Genomic DNA, 20390 nt, shown 5'->3' with positions numbered 1-20390 from the left:
CTTCCTGCCTCTTTTCCATTGTTTTCCTGCCCATTTTCCATCTCTGTTTGTTTTCCTGACCGATGGTGGCTTGCCTTCATCTCCGCGCCAAACCTCCGTTTCCCCACTTCCTGTCCATTTCTGGCCCTTTGGCTCTTTATCTCTCCGCTGCAGCACAGCTTTCCCTCCTGCTAGTGTTCCTGTGCGTTGATCACTCGTGGAGATGTGCAGTCAGTCTACTCACCCCACCGGGAGCGTGCGGTACAGGAGGAGGCAGAAAGCTGCACTCAGACAGCAGGGCTCGGGGGGCTCTGCGAGATACTGTACGCGGCGGTGGAGGAGGGGGGCCCGGATAGGATTGCAAAGCTCTGGAGCTCGGTCAGCTGCGCTGACACGCTCTTAATGTTTCCCACACATGACACCTCACGCCGCATTCTCGGCATAAGCAATCTTCCTCCCCGCTCTCCTCTGGGAATGCTGGAACAAGTCACAAGCTGAAGACCTAGCGGGGAAGATACAGTGACTGGGAAGAAGAGAGAGAAGACGGGCCGTAAATCCCGTGACCTTGGCAGAGTTGTTCAGTCAACCTTTTGTTTGACACGAACCTGTACCATCTCTGTCCAGGCTTATAGTTTTAACCATGAAGACATCCAGATCCAGGCTGGGTTCTTTTCCAAGAAGAAACGCTCTGGCTCATAAATTCTTCTGCCTGGTGAGCTTGCTAGAGGGTCTGTCCATCACAACCAGTGAGGCAACTTCTCTGAGGATCAAGCGACTGATAAAAAACACTTAAAGCCCTGTGTGCTGTTGCTGCATTGATATACAGAAAGCGCTTGCTGCTCTCCTGAAGGTCTGACAGCAGGGTCCAGAGGAGAGGGGGGGCATCAGTCAGCACTGAAGGGGGCATGCCTCTGCCTGACACAGCCAGCACTGTGTCTCTGCAGCGAAGCGCTGCCAGACAGACAGGTCCAGGGGAGAACGGCACCTCGGCTCTGGTTCTTCTGGTCCTACAGACTAGTTAGTCCACAGGACCCCTGCCACCTACAGCTCTTTGGTGTGATGAATGCCGTTAAGGTGAAGTAGCATCATCGGCTGATGTCGCGTCTCAGGTGCAAGCCAAAGTCTGTGTGTGGAGTTTGTGCTTCAGCGGAGTAAGGCTTGGGATGGAAGAGGACATTTTCCAAAACGTTTTCGAGCTTCTTAAAGTCCAAAGATGTATCGGATACGCACCTTCTATGACAGAGAGTGTACAGGGAGAGTTTCATCACCACATCCCTTTGTGCTAAAACATGAAGGCAAGGCACTGTTCCTCTGGGCTTATGAGCTGCTGGTCAGATTATAGTGAAGACGTAAAAGCTTTGCCCAAAGCATCTCCAGAAGGTTTTAAAGTTAAAGTTAAAAGTTGGGTTTTATTGCTTTTGTGCTATATCCCTGTCGCCTCCACCTCATGACTCAGAGATGAATGAATGGCTGCTCTGAGTCACCGCTGTTGACTTGGCAACAGTGAGCAGACGGAGGGCTCCTCTCCTCAGATAACAACCGTTTCAAAGAAACAACATACAGTAGCCTCCATTTGTGTAGGTTTTAAAAAACGAATGAAACGTGACAGTGTCCGCCTAAATGCAATTAGGGGTGCACCCGTGGACATTTTCAGAGCCGGTACAAGTGGTCAGTGTTCACCCAACCATGCATGATGATTCTGATGCCAGTTTTTTAGAAATGTTGTTTCCATACAAGTACTAGAAATATTTTAATTTTCACAGTTGCATGTTCTTTATAACAATATAGTCACCTTTACATGTCATCTGAACTTGCGTTAATTCTTTTATAAAGCTCCCCACTTAAATGGTGTGCTGGAGTGAATGGATGTGCCTGATATTGTAGTGTTTTGGGAGCGCATTCGGTAAAAAAACGACCCATAGAATAGGCATATAGCGAAGCTCAAAGCATATGATAAGATGGCAGAAACTCATTATAGGTTACTGTTAACTTCAGTCAGCTTCAGTCCGCTGTTTTTCCATTGCGTACGTGTGGATTGTGCTGCAGTTGCCTCCTAGTCAGCTGTGTTGCAGTTTTGCTTTTTCTGTGTACAGCGCAGGTAACTGAGCTTTTATGAATTTTTTCGAATGCCAGATGGTGTGCAGTCAACGGAGTGTACATTTCCTTCAGCACTCCTCCACCTGAGACTTTAGCAGAACAGACCTTGGAATCCGCTTCTGTGGTTGTTGGAACTTACTTCTGGCTGACAGTTTATGTTCTAGTTTTGCCTTCAGTGTCAGTTATATTTTGTATTGTAGTAACGTACACAAACACATCAGTCTGTTATAATGGAAATAAAAACTAACATTGTCAGATGGCATTATAACGATTTATCAAGGCTGATCTGATGGCCTGACTGATACATTTTGCACATTTAGGTTTAGTCTTCTTTCTCTTCTCTCTCAAGATCTCAGCTTTGTTTCCCAAATTATTTAAAGCTGCCCCACCATGCGTGCGATGAAGACAGGTGCAAGGTGGATCTCTGCCCTCTGCTCACGTTAGCAAGGTGTACGCAGAGCGGGTGCACGACGCCTTTCACTTTTAGCTGCCATCTCTCTGTCTGGCCGCGCAGTTGCTGGGAGCCTCCCGGCCTCTCGTGCCTGCCGTCCCCATGCCAGGCATTCCCAGTGGAGTGCTGAGATTCCTTCCAGCGCAGCTGTCTGAAACTAATGCCCCGACAGCATTCCTGCAGCCCGGGTCGTCTGCCTCCTGGGGGTGTGTGTGTGTGTTTGAGAGTGTGTGTGTGTGTGTTTGGTTGAGTGCGTATCTGTTCATGTGTCCTTTGCTAATTCAGGGCTTTTTTAACAGTTCTTCTCCACAGCAGTAGATAGACTATTTGTTCATGACAGACGTGGATAATGTCTGTGTCCCCTGCCTTGTTAAAAGGTCCTGTGAGATTTCTATCAGTGCAGTTGTTGAGATAGAGAGTCAATGTGCCACTGTTACTATCTACTGTACTGCTGGTGTTTTACAGTGGGTGTCAGTTTTCTGTCTGGTGCACTGGGATAGCTCAAGTGCATCTATGACCATTTATTTCTTTTTCCTTGCCCAACACCCCCCACTTTGGGAAGTCAGCTTAAGTATAATTTGAATGGAATAGTTCAAGTGCATCTATGACTATTTAAAAGACATGTTAAAACTTAGTGGTAATTACACCTACTTGTACTATTGTGTGCAACAGAAGAATGAAATAAGTGTTTTAAGTGTAAGGAGTCCCCTCTGCAGTTCATTCTTCAGCCTCAAGATGCCTCTTTTGCATGCTGTCCAAAAGGATGAGAGGAGAGGCTTGAACAAAAGAAAGTTCATCCTTTTCCAAAGGGGTGAACTTGAGAGTGTGACGTGTTTTGTTCGGGATTCTGGCCCATGCTGAAATGCTGTTGTCCTAGTGTTCTACTGTATCAAACCAGTGAGGCTTGAATGGTGTCTTAGTTACAAGGCATTATTCTCATAACCTATCTGCGTTGCCAGCAGTTGTGAACACTTTACGTTACGTACTTTTTAAATTGCTGACTGATTTTAATTGCAAGGGGTAGAATACACTTGCAGCATTGCTGACGCTTGCCTCACTTAAGATTGCTCAGTCACGGCACAATTCACTGCAGTATCCCTCACGCCCGAGGGTTTGGTGTGGTCTAGGGTTTAGCTACAGCTCTAAGAATGAGGGCACACAAAAGGCATGAATCTAGCATTGTGTGTAACTTCAAGCCTGTAAACCCTGGCGTACTAATGAGACCTCACTCTTGTTCACCACCAGGTTGCTGCTGAAAGCCGGCATTGACATCAACAGGGCCACCAAGGCTGGCACCGCCTTGCACGAGGCCGCCCTCTATGGGAAGACGGAAGTAGTGCGACTGCTGCTGGACGTAAGTCAAATTCGGAGTTCATTGACTGACTAACTTGTCTCTCAGTAGCTCTAAGGCTGCTACACGCCAGACCACACCAGTATTCTAAACACAGCTGTGCTTGACTTATTTTCAAATGTGCATAGCTTATTTTCAACAGTGCACAGCTCAGTCTCAGAGACCGGTGATGATTGTGTGTTAATTATGATGGGGGGAACTTTTGTAGATGTGTTTTTGAACAACCCTGTTGGCTTTTCCAGGGGAGGCAGTACATTGTAGTCATTCTTGTTGAATGTGTCAGGTGGCACCACACAAACACTGCTGCAACTAGCGGTCCTTTAAATGTGTGCATATCAACTCCCTCCCGGCAGGCTGGAATCGATGTTAACATCCGCAACACCTACAACCAGACAGCACTGGACATTGTCAACCAGTTCACCACTTCACACGCCAGCAAAGACATCAAGCAGCTCCTGCGAGGTGAGGCCATGCTGTGCTGTGCTCCCGCCTCGCTCTGACCGCCAGGGCTCCTAGCGACCAGGTCACGCTAAACTGTAACTGCCCGTTTCTGCAGAACAAACACAGGACTTACTTTTCATGTATTATTTCCTGCTCCTCTTCTTCTCTCACCCTTTGTCCCCTTTCTTCTCTCTCTCTTTCTCTTTTTCTCTTTTGACTTCTTTTTACCCTCTTTGTTTCTCTTTCTTTCAGAGATGGTCTGTGTTTTTGTCTGTCTGTCTATTCTTGTCTGGGCCCCCCATCAGAAGTATGCCCTGTGTCATTGTTGGGGGGGGGGTGGGGGGGGGGGTGTCGCCACAGTTCTGGACAGAGGGGGAGGAGACGGTCGGCTCTGGAGCTGTAATTTGAAAAGCAGCTGTGTTTAGCGCCACTGTTATGTAACCTGGCCCCCTTTCTGTTCACAAGGAAATGAACACCATGCCTAAGGATCAGTTTCTGTGTGTGTGTGTGTGTGTGTGTGTGTGTGCGCGCTGAATAAAGACCTCTGTGGTTTGTGCTATCTCCTCTCTAATCCAGCGAGCTCCTGTCTTTGATGTCTGTCCTTTGATATGGGAACTAAAAAGGAGTAATCGGCACTTGTAAGGAAGTCTGTTTGAAGACAGAGAGCTTTAACCATGCTGCTAATGTTGGGAAGTTCAGCTACATTAGCGAGTCGTGTCATTTAGGGAGCGTGTGAGTACTGATAAATTGGAAATCCGCGTTTTTATGTTTCGTGTCATGTTGGTCCACCTCTATGCTGTCACAAATTAGGAGCATTACTCTGCTACAGGACATCCCTCTGGGTCGGTCATGTGTCCTAGCTTGTCCCAGGACTATCAGATGAAGAGACAGTAACTGTTCTTGATGAGGCTCCAGGCAACAGCAACTGCTCGATCAACAGAATGTCCTGTAAGGGGGTACGAGAGTACATGATACTGGTCTGAAAGCGAGTTTGACACGTAAACCTCTCTGCTTCCCTTCCTCTCTCTGTTCCCCCTTCCCCCTCTCTCTCCTTGATATCAGATGCTACAGGAGTCCTGCAGGTGAGAGCGCTAAAGGACTACTGGAACCTGCACGACCCCACGGCGCTCAACATCCGGGCAGGGGACATTATCATGGTGGGTATCAGACAGCACTGCGGGGTGCAAGTGGCAAAGGCAGCTCTGTCAGAGAGCGGGTGGCAGGCCCTGCCTGTGGTGGTCACAATTCGAACGCACAGGACATTTGACCAAAAGTGACCATTGGTCCAGTGGGTTTGCACTGCCTTTGAGATGTGTTGAAACAAGTTAAAAAAAAAAAAAACTTGAATGATGTTTAAGCAAAATGGCACCGCAACTGGAGCGTTCAGACTGCAGGGAGGAAATGTAGCATGTGCTGTGCTGTATTGAAATCCAATGCCTCTCCTCTACCCCGCCTCACCCCTGCCGCTGCCCCAGGGATGCAAATTCCTGCCTGGGCCGTCTGGCTCGGCGCCTGGTCCCCTCCGCCCCTGCCCTGCCCTGCCCGGATTTCTGCTGAGAGATCACTCTCCAGGGCACCCTGTCCAAGCTCGTTAGCGACTGTCACACCCTTCATCATGCGCTGCAGTCTGTCCGTCTGTCCTTTCCTGTCTCCCAGCACTGCCCGCTGTCGCTGTGTGTGTGTGTGTGTGTGTGTGTGTGTGTGTGTGTGTGTGATGTTGATGTGTCAACTCCTGGCTGGAGCTGATAAGGTCATAGCAGCAGTGTGCCTGTTGACTCTTTGCGTGTCTTCTTTGCTTTGGCGCCCTTGTGTTTACAGTTATGGGTAGAGCAACCACAGAATACAGGCATGCTCTTGAACAGGTATTCAGGGGACAAGGGGTGTGAATACATAGGTGTGTCTGTATGTGTGTACACATGTTTTTGTGTGTGTGCATGTGTGCGTGTGTGTGTGTGTGCGTGTGTGTATGTGTATGTGTTTGCGTGTCATGCTGCGATTTGTTTTCCTTTGCACTCTGATTAAACCTATTCTTTACCTTCTGTCTTGTTAATTAGGCTTGAAGAATTAAGGGCTCCCCAACCATACACCAGAACTGTGGCTTTAGGCAGTGTTCCAACATGCTGTTTTCTCTGGGGGGGGACATTATGCATTTGACCGAAACTGAGCAGCCCTAGAAACTATCCTTCACTTACTGACTGACTGTTCAAGTTGGTGGCTCTCCCAGAGTAATGGAATTGCATTCATATTACCACTAGATGGCAAAAAGACACTCGTGAAGGGATTCCCTGAAGTGGTCGCAGCTCTAGAACAGCACTGGCTGTTGTTACCATTTTTTGTTATTGATGGCTTGTTTCTGCCACAGTCTTCGCTTCTGACCTCCTCCTGCCAAGGCTCCCTGGGGCAGGACAGGGTCACATGTAGTGGCTGTTTTGTAGTTGTTGTGAATTGTAGAGATGACCTGACAACAGAGCGTGCTGTGCTGGAGGTAACCCTGTGTCCCGGGTGTAGCAGATAAGAGAAGAGAGAGGCAAGCAGAGACAGGCACAGCCGCTCGTCAATCACCCCTTCAGTGCTCAGCGAGCGACTCTCGTGCTGTTATACAAGGTGTACGAACTCACCCAAGTGTGTGTGTTTTTCTCTCTCCGAGTGCATGCCTTTGCCATCTGTAGGCAAAGTTTTTTTTTTTTCTGTCTTAGTGCTCTTTGTAAAAGAATGCCCCTCAGGGTCTTCACTTAACACATTAAATCCTGTGGTCCACACTCATGTCTGCTCTGAGCCCCGGGGGAAGAGTTTAACGCTAAGGCAACAAAAAGTACAGGATTAAAGAGTGATAGATGGCTGGATCAAATGTATGAAGGTCTGTGTATGTCATTGTGCACATTGTCAGGGTAAAATGTGCTAGGTGTGTCTGTCTCGGTGCCAGCTTTCCACAGCAGAGCCCAGGGTTCATGGGAGAGAGGGAGGACAGTCAGCTGACACGCTCGGGGCACAGCGGGCTCCGCCCAGCCCGCGTAAGTGTCACCCTGTCTCTGCTGTCCCCTCCACCACGGCAACAAGCACCTGACCTCTCCCCCCTCCCCTTCCCTGAGCCCGCTCTGCCTTTACTGGAATGTTAATAGATTCATTTCCGTTACGTGTGCAGCTAAATTAAGAATGTGATACAAGGGGCAAGCGTTCAGCCCGCGTGCGCATGGACATGGACACACCTTTTTTTGAATGGGGGGGAGGGAGGCAGTCGGTTGCTACAACAGGGCTTGACCATGTTTTCTAAGTACACTGGTTTGCCAGTGAGTTTCTGCCTGTAAGGCAAACAAATGCTTGGTGCATTGTGTTAGTTTGCAAATACCATTGCAGTTCTTAACAAACAAAGAACTGCAACACAACGTCGTCAGAAACCTACAGCGCACTGAGGTTGCCCTATGACTCTCTTTTGCTTATGCTTGGGGAGAGCAAATCATCAGTTTGATTGGCCTTGTACTGAGCACAGTTCGCATGTGATTGGTTGGTTTGCAGGTCCTGGAGCAGCACATGGACGGACGCTGGAAGGGCCACATCCACGACAGCCAAAAGGGCACGGACCGCGTCGGCTACTTCCCTCCTTCCATCGTGGAGGTCATTAGTCGCCGATCAGGTCAGTCAGTGGATTTACCGGCATGTTACGTTTGTATGTCTGTGTTCATGAATTGTGGTTTTGCCTAAATGCAGTATGACATGACTTGGATCTTCCCACCCACATTCACCCGAGCACATATCAATCAGCCTTCCCTCTCCCGATAAAGAGCCAGAGTTCTTTGGCTGTCGGAGCTGAAAGGTGTCATTTTGATTTTGCTTCATGTCAACACTTATACTGGAAAAAGCTGCCTGAGTTTCACCTGCATGTTGAGTCAGCTAGCCTGGCAGAACACACACACACACAAACTAGTGAGAGGCTTACAAAACACACAGAGATTATACAAGACCCAACAATCAGATGAAACAGTAGAGAAGTCATCTGCAGGCTATAATATTCCCCTTGATAGACCCTAGGGCTGTCTCCCTGCACAAAATAACTTATTTTATATGTCTGCCATCCATTTTCAGACAGAGAGATACAAACATGTAGGCACCCGCACACACACACTCACACTCTCTCACACACACCCACACGGTAATAGGATTAGCAGACTCAGACTGGGGGCTGTCAGATCACTTTTAAACCCCGCAGATGCAGCAGGAGAAGCAGTGCCCGCACTGGGGCTCCTTCAGCGCAGCAGAGAGTCTGGGTGGAAAATCCCAGGTTAAGCGGAGACAGGGTGGCTTGTCCCCTTTATGACAGTGCAGTGACAGCCTCAGCGCTCCTCTCCTGCTGTGTGACACTGTCAGGATTCTGCTGTCTCTGCGTATCTCACTGTGCTCCTATAATCAGCTCCCTTACCTTACATTAGGGAGAGCGGTGTAATGCTAATCACCCCAAATGTTCGGTCTGTGCATTATAATCTCCCAGAGTACCACCTTGTGTGTACACATTTATACATGAGTGGCCCTGCTCAGAAGCCCACATTATTTGTCATGGTCGCTGTATCAGGGGAGTGTGATACTCCCAAAGCTACAAAATGTAATTTCCAACGGAGGACATTTTTTTGCAGTCTGCCCCAATGTGGCCTGTGAGAATACGCAAGAGAATAGGTCATTCATGACACAATGGAAAAAGAGAACAGTTTTGCGTTAGTCCACTAATACCCCCTAGCTGTGCTTATTAACCCTTCATCTCCCTTTCTTTCTTTGTCATTGTTTTCTCCCTATTCTCTCCATGCTCTCTCTTGCTGTAACTTCCCAACATTATACTGTCCTTTGAAATATTCCATTCTCCAAATACTTTTAATCCAACTACCTCTTGCTAAACCTTCTTTTCTTCTTCTTTCATCTCTGTATTCCATATTCTACCTGCAGGGGGCACCCTCTCCCGGCACTCTTCCTTGCCCACCCAGCGGCAGCAGTTCCTGTCCAGAGCCCCCCCTGCCTCCAGTTTGAGTACCGTCCCACAGACTGACGACTCCTACACCCTGTACGCACCCCCCCCTCACCTTGCCTTCCCCCGTGCCAACGGCCTGGACGACAACACAGGTAGAGTAGGTCAAGGAGTGGGACACACACACACACACACATACACATACTGTATATGCAGGTACCAGCAGATGGTTGACATTTGAACCATCTCACCCCAACCCCAAACCAGCATGACTGTCCAGTGAAGACACAGCCATGCGGTGCCCTGTGGTGGGCAGTCCACCCCCACCGCCCTCCTCATCCCCCGGACTTAGAGAGTGTCCCTGGCCCACAAAGTGTTTGTGTTCAATAGGTACGCCACCCGACAGCCCCAGCCTCCTCTCTGAGCCAGCTAGTCCCAGTGAGGATATATGGGTCCTCAGGAACTCTCTCCCTGGTAAGAGTCGCCCCCATTTCCTAGCGCCCGGTTAACGCAACCCCCCTTCCCACCCCTCCCCCCCTCCTCTGGCTGCGGCCCCACCCGCACGCTGCCGCACACTGCCTGAGCGCCATGAAGAGCTGGCTGTTACCCCCACCCTGCCTGCTGCCATGTTGGATGCCAGCTGCCCACAGCATATCGAGAGCACTGCAGGAGGAACAGGCTGGGCCTCTCTGAGCCCCTGGTGACATCTCCTCCGAGGGAACCGTGCTCCCAAAATCCCACAGCTGTGATGACTGCTCCAGTCCCAGCTCCCATGGGGCTCAGTAAGCCTCAGTGGTCCTGCGATTTGAGGATTCGGTCGTTCGTCCCCGTCCTGACTGCGCTAGCCTGCGGCTTCGGGACGTCCTGACCTACGCTACCCGTCCCTGCCTGCTGCTGCCACCCCCTCCCCCTCAGCTTGGACCGCCCTGCCTAAACCCTTTCTCCACTGACACCGCTGCCACCTCCCTCCCCCTCCGGCATAGCTACCCCATCCCTGTCCCTGCCGCCCCCAGGCAGGGCTTCCCCTCTCCTCTCCCCCACCCTCCTTTCTCCTCAAGGCGAGAGCGTCTGCTGTGTCTCTGAGGACCACCACAGGAGCCTCAGCACTCTGCAGAATCCAGCCGCTCTAAACGAGACACGGGAGACCAGTTGATTCCAAAGCGTCCCAGGTTTCCCAGACGTGGTTGTTTCGTCCGGTTGTGTTCCAGCACTTGCGGTCCTTTATTTCCTCTCTTTTAAGAGTCTGCACGGAGCGTAAGGGCGAGGTATTAGCGATGTAGCGCCTGCAATGTCTGGGCGATGGCTGAAGCAGGACCGGGGGGGCTCTCCCCCCAGCAGGAGAGAGAGGCGGTGGGCGGGAGTGACGCGCGATCCACAGGTGTCACTCACCCGCCCGCCGCCCCTTTTCAGACCCCGGCGCCACTCCATCCTCCAATAACGCTCGCTCTCTCTTTCCCTCTCCTTGTCCCTCCCTCCCCCCAGCCGGTGACAGGAACAGCGTTGGCAGCACGGGCAGCGTGGGCAGCACCCGCAGTGCTGGCAGCGGGCAGAGCACCGAGAGCAACAGCAACCACAACGGACCACACCAGTCTGCTGGACTCCCAGACCCAAACAAGGTGTGGAACTGGTAACATCACTCTGATACTCATCATGTGCCGTGAATAGTCTCAAAGATGCATTACAACAGCTGTCAAGAGTGGATATTTTTACATGAATTTATTTGCTTATTATTAGCACAAGCAAAGTAGCAGAACTAGTAAGAATGCAAGTAGTAGAAGCAGCTGGTTATTATTAGAGATATATTGATATATTGACATATGTTTGGATTAGGTACTTGTTACTACCAGTGTTGGTGATGATTCTTAGTTAAAAACAGATGCTGCATTTAGTGCCCGTCTTTCTCTCTGTGCAGCCAGCGCCCCCTGTTGGTGAAGCAGGGCAGCAGTTCAGCACAGGCTCTGACCCCAGCAAACAGCCGGATCTGCCTCAAGGTCAGTCAGCTGCTGACTCCTTTCCCCTCGTCCTCGCTGTTGTCTTGTTCCTTTTCTTTCTCTCTTTTTTAATTTCACTCAGCTTCTCATGTTCTCATGAAACCATTCTTACCTGATTCGAATCCTTATTCATGAATACACTTCCCTGTTTAGTACTTAATATGTTGCTGGTTTTCAACAAAGTAAAACTGGACTTTCAGTTACTTTTTCAGGGGCCCAAGATGAAGTAGTATGTGCAAGCAAAACGTTTCCCTTGTCATATATAGAACAATGTACAAATAAGTAGTATGTATAAATTGTATCATCATAATGTGTATATAAAAACAGTGCAGACATTTTCTGAATCCATGGCTTATTTTTCATACTCAAAACACAGTTTTATCATTGCCTTCTGTTTGTTTGTAATGCGTAGTAGATCATCATTTTAAGTTATTAAACTTATTAAACAAATGTGCAGTGCCAACCAACTAGCCAACTAACGGGAATAAAAAGGAGGGAAAACGGGAGACTGTTCTTTTGGACTTGAGTTCATTTGCACTGTGAGTAAACAGAGTTCTGCAGTTCCAATCACTTCCAAGAATTAATTTGTTTCTGCACTGTCAAAGGACCAGGAGAGAGTCCAAGACAGGCTGGATTTGGTCTCTGCGCCGCTAGTTGGAAAGCCCTGAAATAAAGCAGTGTATACAGTAGCCACTGATTCAGAGCTTCTGTGTGTATGGAGAATCTTGCAGTTACAGTACACGATACATAACTGCAGCACAAGACTGTGCGTTTATACAACTGCATGTATTTCTTATGCCTCAAGTGCACTGTAATTTTACACAAGCCACCAAAGCAGATTTTCTCATTTTGTGAGGAGAGAAGTGGTGCTTATTTCAAATGTCTGATATGTGTCCAGCATTGGTTCTCCACCCCCCCTCAGAGCGAGGTGAAGTGGGGAGAACTTTATTCCGTGTTTATTCAGGCCGGCTCCTCTGAGCAGCTGCTGGGCTCGGGCACAGGCAGGCCAGCCAAGCCTGCCTGCAGGCTTCTGTGGATCCAGAAACAAGAAAGAGCAGCTCACCTTAAAATAAAAAACGAATAAACACACTCTGATCCTTCTCTGTAAACCCGCGTTTATGTAAGGAGGAAAGATGAAAAGGCACAAGCAAGGCCCTCGCTCACGGGCTTCTGCCCCGGTTACACTCGAACGCTCAGCCGGGCTTAGAGACGCACGCGTCGTGGGGTCGGATTTCCACATGGGGCCACAGGAAGGAGGAAGACTGAGGTGGGGGGGGGGGGGGGGGGGTTATAACACAGAGCTGCAGGTACGGGGAGCCAGTGTGTGTTCAGAGAACGCCTTTGGTCCGGGGCGAGGCAGTCCGTACAGGCGAGGAACCATGCGGCTCTCTTTATTTCGGAGCGGTAAGATACGGGGCCGTTACTTTTTTTGTAATCTGACAGAACGTTTGATAACTGTCCTCAGATGAGAACGTTTTAAAAGACTTTCATCTCTGGTGGCTTGTTATGTCTGTTCTCCATTATTCAGCTAGTGATGGAAGTGATCATTTTAAATCCAGTTTGTACAGCTGCTCTCCTACAAAGCTCTATTGATGTAGTGTGTATATGACATACTGATGAGGAGTTATATTGCTGTGATCAGAGCTGAGAATCATGGGAAGAGAATTGGCCTGCGAGGGCATTGGCTAGAGTTTTTAACCATGTGCTTAACACATTGCTGCATATGTGTAAGGACTGAAAGCTGCAGTCCAGGTTTATATGGTGTTTTAAATGTTTTCCCTGGGAAAACATTATTTGTGGATGATGCCACATATTTTAGTTTTTTCAGTTTTCACTAATTAAATACCTGTGTTTATATTCATATTTGTACCATTAAAAGCTTCCTAATTTTATATAATTATCTCCATCAAAGAAAGCCTGCTCAGAATAGAAAGATGAGTTCTGATTTCAGATTTCCTGCCTGTAAGTGAATTCTGATTCCGTAGAATTCTGTCATTATTTATACAAAAAGAGATTCAGAAAGTACCAAGAGGGAAAAGTGGTATTCAAACATTTGAATAACCATATAACATTTTAATGGAAGATTTATGGAGCTGTGCATCCCTTGTGTGGAAAGAGGAAAAACAAACAAGCAAACAATGCGCTGAATAGGCAGCCTGCAGCCTTTCTCTGATGAAATCCATGTGTCTGCGGCTCAGGAAGAAGCTGGCATGCATTTGCATTCAGCCACCTGTCTCACTTATAATGGACCCTTGCTGAGATTTTGGACGCTTACAGTCTGCTTTTGCCTGCGAGCGTAATGTCGTGTCCGTGCGAGCACGCGATGGGACAGGCAGGTGAGCACGGCGGGGCCCGCCATTCGCTCCCGGCCTCGGGGAGAGAGAGGGCAGGTAGTCTGTCTCGGAAAGGGGAGGAGCCGCAGACGCGGGGCCGTGTCACGCGCTGACGGCTGCCGCCCTGAGGCTGCTCATTCCTGTCTGAGTCGCTGTTTTGCCGGGAAATTCTGAGGCACTTTGTCTCCAAGGTAACGGCAAGGCCCTCCGACCTTGTTTTGAGTAAGACCGATCAGCGCCTCGGGTAGCGGTGGAACATTCCTCTGCCGTCTGCTTGCGGTCCGTCGCCGCTCTTCTCATTGGCTCCCGAGAATTAATAGCGGCATTTAATAGGTGCCAGCTCTCCCACCTCTCCCCTCAGACAACAGCATGTGATTGAAATGCACAGCACACTCCCTTTGACAAACCCTCAACACTCTGTCTATCATACAGCGGACTGGGTTTGGGCTGCCGGGGTCTTGGTTTAGGCCGTGGGACGGTCGGAGGAACGAGGCATGTGTCAGTGTTGTTGATGGTGATTTGTGGTGGTTTCAGGGCCCCCGCGCCGGAGTCTGAACAGCATGCGTCCCGGGGAGCAGGGCTTCTCCCAGCAGTTCATCCGTCCCGAGCAGCTGCTGGAGGGCAGAGTAGGTGCCTCCGACGTCATCTCCATGGGATGGGATTTAATTTGCAGCTACAGTACCGGTCAAAAGCTTGGATACACTTGATAAAAATAATTGATAATTTGATTTAAAGACTTAAGATGTTTAAATGCTTGATTTTTTTTCTTAGACAAATATAAATCATGAAGTTAATACCTATGCATGTATGTCTTTCCAAAAACAAATTAATTTAAAATTGGCTGCTTTGAAGAATCTTAAGTATCAGAGTTTTGATTTGATTATAACACTTTTTGGTCACTGCATGATTCCATTTGTATTGTTATGTAGTTTTGATGTCTTTACCTATTATTCTAAAATGTGGAAAATGGTAAAAATAAAGTGTGCCCAAACTTTTGACTGGTACTGTATGAGGGCGAGTAGTGTTCTCACTAACCTCTGATCTGCCCCCTCTTCTCAGGATGCCGAGGCCATCTACCAGTGGCTGAGCGAGTTTCAGCTGGAGCAGTACACCAGCAACTTCATCAACGCCGGCTACGACGTGCCCACCATCAGCAGGATGACCCCAGAGGTACGTGACCAAGGCCACCACACACTGCCAGTTCCCTGATGTTTGCCCTGGCGCAACAGGGGACATTTTTATATATAACTTTGTGTCTGTGTAAATATTTGTGGTGTTGTCTGAATTTTTTTGCCTGCTTGTTAGAGGCTCAAATGATATGATATTTATCTGTACTCTATCTGTACAGGACCTTACTGCCATCGGGGTGACCAAGCCAGGCCATCGCAAGAAGATCTCCATGGAGATCGGCAACCTGACCATTCCTGAATGGCTACCAGACTACATCCCGGTGAGCCTTCAAGCCCCGTTTCAAGGAACAACATTACATTACATTGTTGGCATTTAGCACACACTCTTATTCAATTACGACTTACATAGGTTACAGTTTTTACATGTTAGCCATTTATACAGCTGGGTATTTTCTGAGGCAATTGTGGGTAAAGTACCTTTCCCAAGGGTACAACAGCAGTGCCCCAGTGGGGAGTGGAACCAGCAACCTTTCAGTTACGAGTCCTGCTCCTTACCACCATGCTACACTACATTGTATAAACTCAGCAGCAGCCCAGTTTCAAAGATAATGTAGACTGAAAATACTGTCAGACAAAATGCTTCTGTTATAAGTGAATTCCCATTTAATTTACCTGTAATTTCAGCAGTATTTGTATTACTGCTCTTACACTTTGTGTGAAGTATGTATGTATGTGTGTGTATATGTGCCTCCATACTCCACCCTCTCTCACATTGTCCTTGTGTCTGTGTGTGCTCTTTAGTCTGACCTGGGTGAGTGGCTCAGTGCCATCGGACTGCCTCAGTACCACAAGAAGCTGTCGGAGAACGGCTACGACTCCATCAGCATTGTGCGGGACATCACCTGGGAGGACCTGCAGGAGATCGGCATCACGAAGCTGGGTAAGAGCCTGCCACACGCTCGCCATGACTGAGTTATGACTCCGCTTTCATGCTTCATAAAGCCCCTAGTCACCAGTCTCTGAAGTGGCATGATTTCAAAGCTGTGCTGACATTATTGTCTACTCTAAGATTTGTGGCTGTAGTCTAGGATTGTAAATTTAGTGCTAAGTATACCACTGTGTCCCCTCAGGGCACCAGAAGAAAATGATGCTGGCAGTGAAGAAGCTGTGTGACATACAGAAGGCCCGTAACCAGGCGGAGGGACAGGGGACTTTGAGACGGAAGCTTCCGGGCGCCCTGGAGCTGGTGGCAATTGAGCCGCCGGAGAGCGGGGACTGCCCCTCGCCCCACACGCCCAAGATGCTGACGTTCCAGGACAGTGAGCTGAGCGCCGAGCTCCAGACTGCCATGTCCAGCAACTATAGCGGCTGCCAGGAGGGGCTGGCCATGAAGAGCGCGGCGGCCGCCATGTCCGTCAGCCAGGAGAGCATCGGCACGCGGTCCCGGGGCTCGGGCCACTCCCAGGAGCCCCCGCTGGCCTCGGCCGCGCCCCACAGCCGCTCCCAGGAGAGCCTGGGCAGCGGCGACAGCAGCGGGGGCCGGTCCTCCGGCAGCCCGGGGAAGGAGCGGAACATTCCGGAGGGCTGGGACCAGCGCCAGGTCCTGCCCTGCAAGATGGCGCTGCTGCAGCAGAGCCCTGCTACCCTCACACCGCCGCACACTCCCAGCAAGACGCCCGGGTTCGCTTACCCAGCACTGCCCTCCAAGCCCAAGCCCAACACCTCCCCGGTGCTGCCTTACCACGGCGCCCTGCCCCAGGGCAGCCCCGCGCAGAAGGGCTTCAGCTACCTGCACTCGCACTGCGGCAGCACCAACCTGGAGCGCAGCCCGCTAGCCAAGGCCCTGCCAGTCAACGGCGACGTCCTGAGGCCCAAGAAGCGCACCCAGAGCCTCACGCGCTACGCGCTGTCGGACGGGGAGCCGGACGAGGACGAGGCGCCGCCCGCGCCCTCGGGGGCCCTGGCGTCATACGCCACCCTCACCCGCCGCCCGGGCCGCAGCCAGCTCGCCCGCCTGCAGACCACCACAGAGCGTAACGTCAGCCGCAGCCAGTCCTTCGCCATCCGCGCCCGCAAGAAGGGCCCGCCCCCGCCGCCGCCCAAGCGGCTGAGCTCGGTGAGCAGCAGCGCCAGCCCCGAGCCGCCCGAGCTGTCGCCAGCCGGCGTGGCCGGGGCCGTGGCCGGGGGCGGGGTGGAGACGGAGAGCACGGGCAGCGTGAGGAGCATCACTGCCATGCTGGAGACCACTGGGGGCAGCCCGGTAAAGGGTCCAACGCCGGCTCATTCCGACAAGCCCAGAGCCCAGCAGGAGCCAGCCAGCTCTCCCAAGCCCTCCTCCCCCGTGCCCCCGCCCAAACCGGCGCTGTTGGCCCCCCGCGAGCCTGCAGGGGGCAGGAGGAGGACGGTGAGCGAGCCCGGCGCCTGTGAGACGGACAAGGCCGAGGTCGACGGCGGGGTGAAGTCCGACACCGAGGAGGAGGGCAGGAGCGTCCCGGGGCTGGACGGCTCCTCGTCGCCTCAGAACAGCTCCAGCGAGTGCATCCCCTTTGCCGAGGAGGGCAACCTCACCATCAAGCAGCGGCCCAAAACCGGCGGGCCGCTCAAACCCGAGCCCTCCACCGACGCCGCCGAGAAACCCCGCAAGGAGCTGGAAGTGCCCGAGTTCAACCTGAAGGAGTCAGACACGGTGAAGCGCAGACACAAGCCCAAGGACAAGGAGCAGCCTCCTCCTGAGGAGACCGCGCTGGCAGGGGAGGGAGGCACGGCGCTCCCGGCCCCGCCCGACTCCGCGGGGAGTGCGCCGGACTTCCAGAGCGACGACGACGTCAGCCTGAGGATCGCCGAGATCGAGAGGAGCCTGCAGTGCCTGGAGAAGGGGGGCTCCGCTGGGAAGCCCCTCAAACCTCCCGTCTCCCCGAAACCTGCCAGCCCCCAGAAACCCGCCACTGCCGCTAAACCCCTCCAGCACGCGTCGCCCACAGGTACTGTCCTGCAGATCATGGTGACAATATGAGATTTATCTGATATCCTCCGAACAGTAGGTACCTGAAAATGATTGGGGTGGCAGTATAGCATAGTATTGAGGACCGTAAACTTGTAACAGCAGTTGCCGGTTCAATTCCCTGCTGGGGCACTGCTGTTGTACCCTGGGGCAAGGTACTTAACCCAGAATTGCCTCAGTAAATATCTAGCTGTATAAATGTGTAGAATGTAAAAAAAATGTAACCTATGTAACCTAAGGTGCTCTGGATAAGAGTGTTTACTAAATGCTAATAATATAATGTAATGTAATGATTGTAGAATGGTTGGAAACAGTATTTAAAAGTGTCAAGAATGCACTACTAAACTGAATGAATTTATTTAACTGAACCGGTGAGATGTTACACCATTGCAGCAGAGTATGGGTTCGCTGTCTGAGTGTGTTTGTGTGTGTGCTCTGTCCTGCAGCAGCAGCTCCCGGTGTGAGTCTCAGCGTGGTGCAGAGTGTGGCCTTCGCCTCCCCCTCCCCCTGCAGTCCCCTGTCCCCGTCTGCGCCCGCTCTCTGCCAGCCGGCCAAGGCAGGAAAGCCCCAGGCCTGCGTCTCGGGCCCGGAGCCAGGCCCGGGCTCAGTGCTGGTGCACAGGCGCCTGGAGCAGACCAGCACCTCTCTGGAGGCCGCGCTGAAGGCCGTGGAGCGGAAGCTTATTCTGGAGGACAACAACGACGGGTAACGGACACACTGCCACCCCTCCACGGATACACTTATGTTCTATTGCGCTGGAAGATGCTCTGGATAAGAGCGTCTGCTAATTGAATGTAATCTAAATGCAATGTAATGCCCACGCTCAGTGCAACACACATAGACACACACTAGCTGGCTGTTACAGTTTGCATGCCTAATATATGCACTCACACGTTACTTTACATTATGATGGAATTCAATTTTGATGGATGCCGTTCCTCCCTTTCACGCTCCAGTGGCACCAACACGGTGAAGTCTGCCGGGAACATTCTGGATGACATCGGCAACATGTTTGACGACCTGGCCGACCAGCTAGATGCCATGCTGGACTGACCCCCCTTCCCCCCCTTCCGGCCGGCTGACCCGGACTCCACCCGTTTCCCCGGCAGCATGTGGACCAGCCCCTGCTCTCTCTGAGGGAGCGTGACTGCAGGAGGCCAGGGGCTGCACCCGAACGCCCCGCCCAAGATCTCCCCTTCAAGACCGTCACCCGCCACCGACAGCCCCGCATCTCCAAGCCTGCCCACCCTGTACCCCCACCACGTGTGACTGGCGGCTCCCTATGGCAGCTCAAACAGGACGAGGAGCGCGCTGTAAAGAGGGCTGTGGAAGGTGCCGGTTTCTCCCTTTCGGACTCAAGAATCAAACTGACAAGAGTTCCACATCTGCCATCGTTCACCTCCTTCCTTAAACGCGAGCACTTAAGACTACTGTACCCAACTGCATTGTGCTATGATGGGATCAGAGCCGTTTCTGGCGTCAATACAGGGATTGTGATGTTGTGTAACACAGCATGTTCAGTGTCTGCCTTTAGCACGGGCACAGACTGGCTCTCAAGGGTTTCCCGGCTGGAGTCACGATCGACCAGCAGTGGAGCCACCCTCTCTTCAGCCGGCTTGCGTGGTCATTGGCATTTCATTCTGTTGCTAGTCGTTACCAATGACCTTTACCTTGCTGGCTGCTTTCAGTGTGCAATTCATTGCGTAACACTTGACCCTCCCCATTGAGAATGTGCAACCGGCCACAGAAAGGACAGGTGTGCGCCGGAAAACCAGGGTCCATATTTCCTGCTTCGATCTGCTCTACTGAAAGCATGCATGGAGAGCACTGTACAAGGAATAGGAAGTAAAGTTCCTAGACTAAACGTTGTTAAGATTGTTCTGACGCTGTACACGTTTACAGCTTTGACGGCATCCTTTCTGCTTGTTTTATTCCGCACCGGTGGTTTGCTTGTAATTTGTACAAGTAATTGGGCCTGTTTCATTATAGAAACCCTGTCTGCATGTTCCCTTTAAACACAGCTGGCAAAAGGTGAGGGATTTCTCTCATTTTTCAAAGCAACAGGGAGTTGGAGGTTTAACATTGCGTGAGTGATGGGGGTCTCCTTTCATCCTTTCAGGCTATGTAAAACATGTATATTTGCATAATGGTTTTGTTCTAACAAAGGGAAGCATCCATTTGCTTTTAAAAACATATTTAAATGAATAACTTTATTAAGCATAACTATGAAATTTTAAAAAGACACTGTACAGTGGAAGATAGCAGTAATATTGCCAATGATATTCTTTATTTTGACTAATTATTTTAGAGTTACAGTCAGTAAAATAAATATTTCAATCGAAACTGTATATTGTAGAGTACATTTCTATGTGTTACTGTTTGGGGAGCAATTTAATGTGGTCAACCAAAGTCTTGTGTATTTCCTTTCTTCTGTGAATATTGTTTTCTTTGACGTTTAGTCATTTAGCCAATAAGGTAAGGTAAATGTTTATCCTATCACGTTAATTGAAGCAAATTAAATTCAGCCACAAAACCTGGCTGTTTCCAAAGCACTACTGCATGTCTGAGTTTGGTGAGACTGAAGAAATTGTCACTGCCAAAGCTGATACGTCCCAGACTTCATGGAATCCAATGAGGCCTCTTCCACTGAGAGACTTAACCTGGCTCT

General features: G+C 50.5%; 1 protein-coding gene across 4 annotated transcripts in view; it reads left to right on the top strand.

Moving 5' to 3' along the window:
• Window positions 1-19900, top strand: part of LOC118776860 (caskin-2-like) — a 62868-nt gene extending 42968 nt beyond the window's left edge. The window contains exons 8-22 of one of the 4 annotated variants that reach the window (XM_036527478.1): window positions 3773-3881; window positions 4232-4340; window positions 5382-5476; window positions 7833-7950; window positions 9249-9422; window positions 9658-9741; window positions 10750-10883; window positions 11180-11258; window positions 14126-14217; window positions 14651-14761; window positions 14940-15041; window positions 15523-15661; window positions 15852-17702; window positions 18172-18427; window positions 18679-19900. In XM_036527478.1, coding sequence (XP_036383371.1) covers window positions 3773-3881; window positions 4232-4340; window positions 5382-5476; window positions 7833-7950; window positions 9249-9422; window positions 9658-9741; window positions 10750-10883; window positions 11180-11258; window positions 14126-14217; window positions 14651-14761; window positions 14940-15041; window positions 15523-15661; window positions 15852-17702; window positions 18172-18427; window positions 18679-18775 — 3550 coding nt within the window. In that variant the 3' untranslated portion in view covers window positions 18776-19900. Of the gene's footprint in view, window positions 1-3772; window positions 3882-4231; window positions 4341-5381; window positions 5477-7832; window positions 7951-9248; window positions 9423-9657; window positions 9742-10749; window positions 10884-11179; window positions 11259-14125; window positions 14218-14650; window positions 14762-14939; window positions 15042-15522; window positions 15662-15851; window positions 17703-18168; window positions 18428-18678 lie in introns of all 4 variants that reach the window. The other 3 variants (XM_036527469.1, XM_036527486.1, XM_036527495.1) reach the window with 3 other exon arrangements.
• Window positions 19901-20390: the final 490 nt, after the last annotated feature.

This window comes from Megalops cyprinoides, chromosome 1 (genome assembly GCF_013368585.1).
Source record: "Megalops cyprinoides isolate fMegCyp1 chromosome 1, fMegCyp1.pri, whole genome shotgun sequence".
NCBI classification, from domain to species: domain Eukaryota; kingdom Metazoa; phylum Chordata; class Actinopteri; order Elopiformes; family Megalopidae; genus Megalops; species Megalops cyprinoides.
Note: the sequence above shows the minus strand (reverse complement) of the source record. Positions and strands in the feature narration are given on the sequence as shown.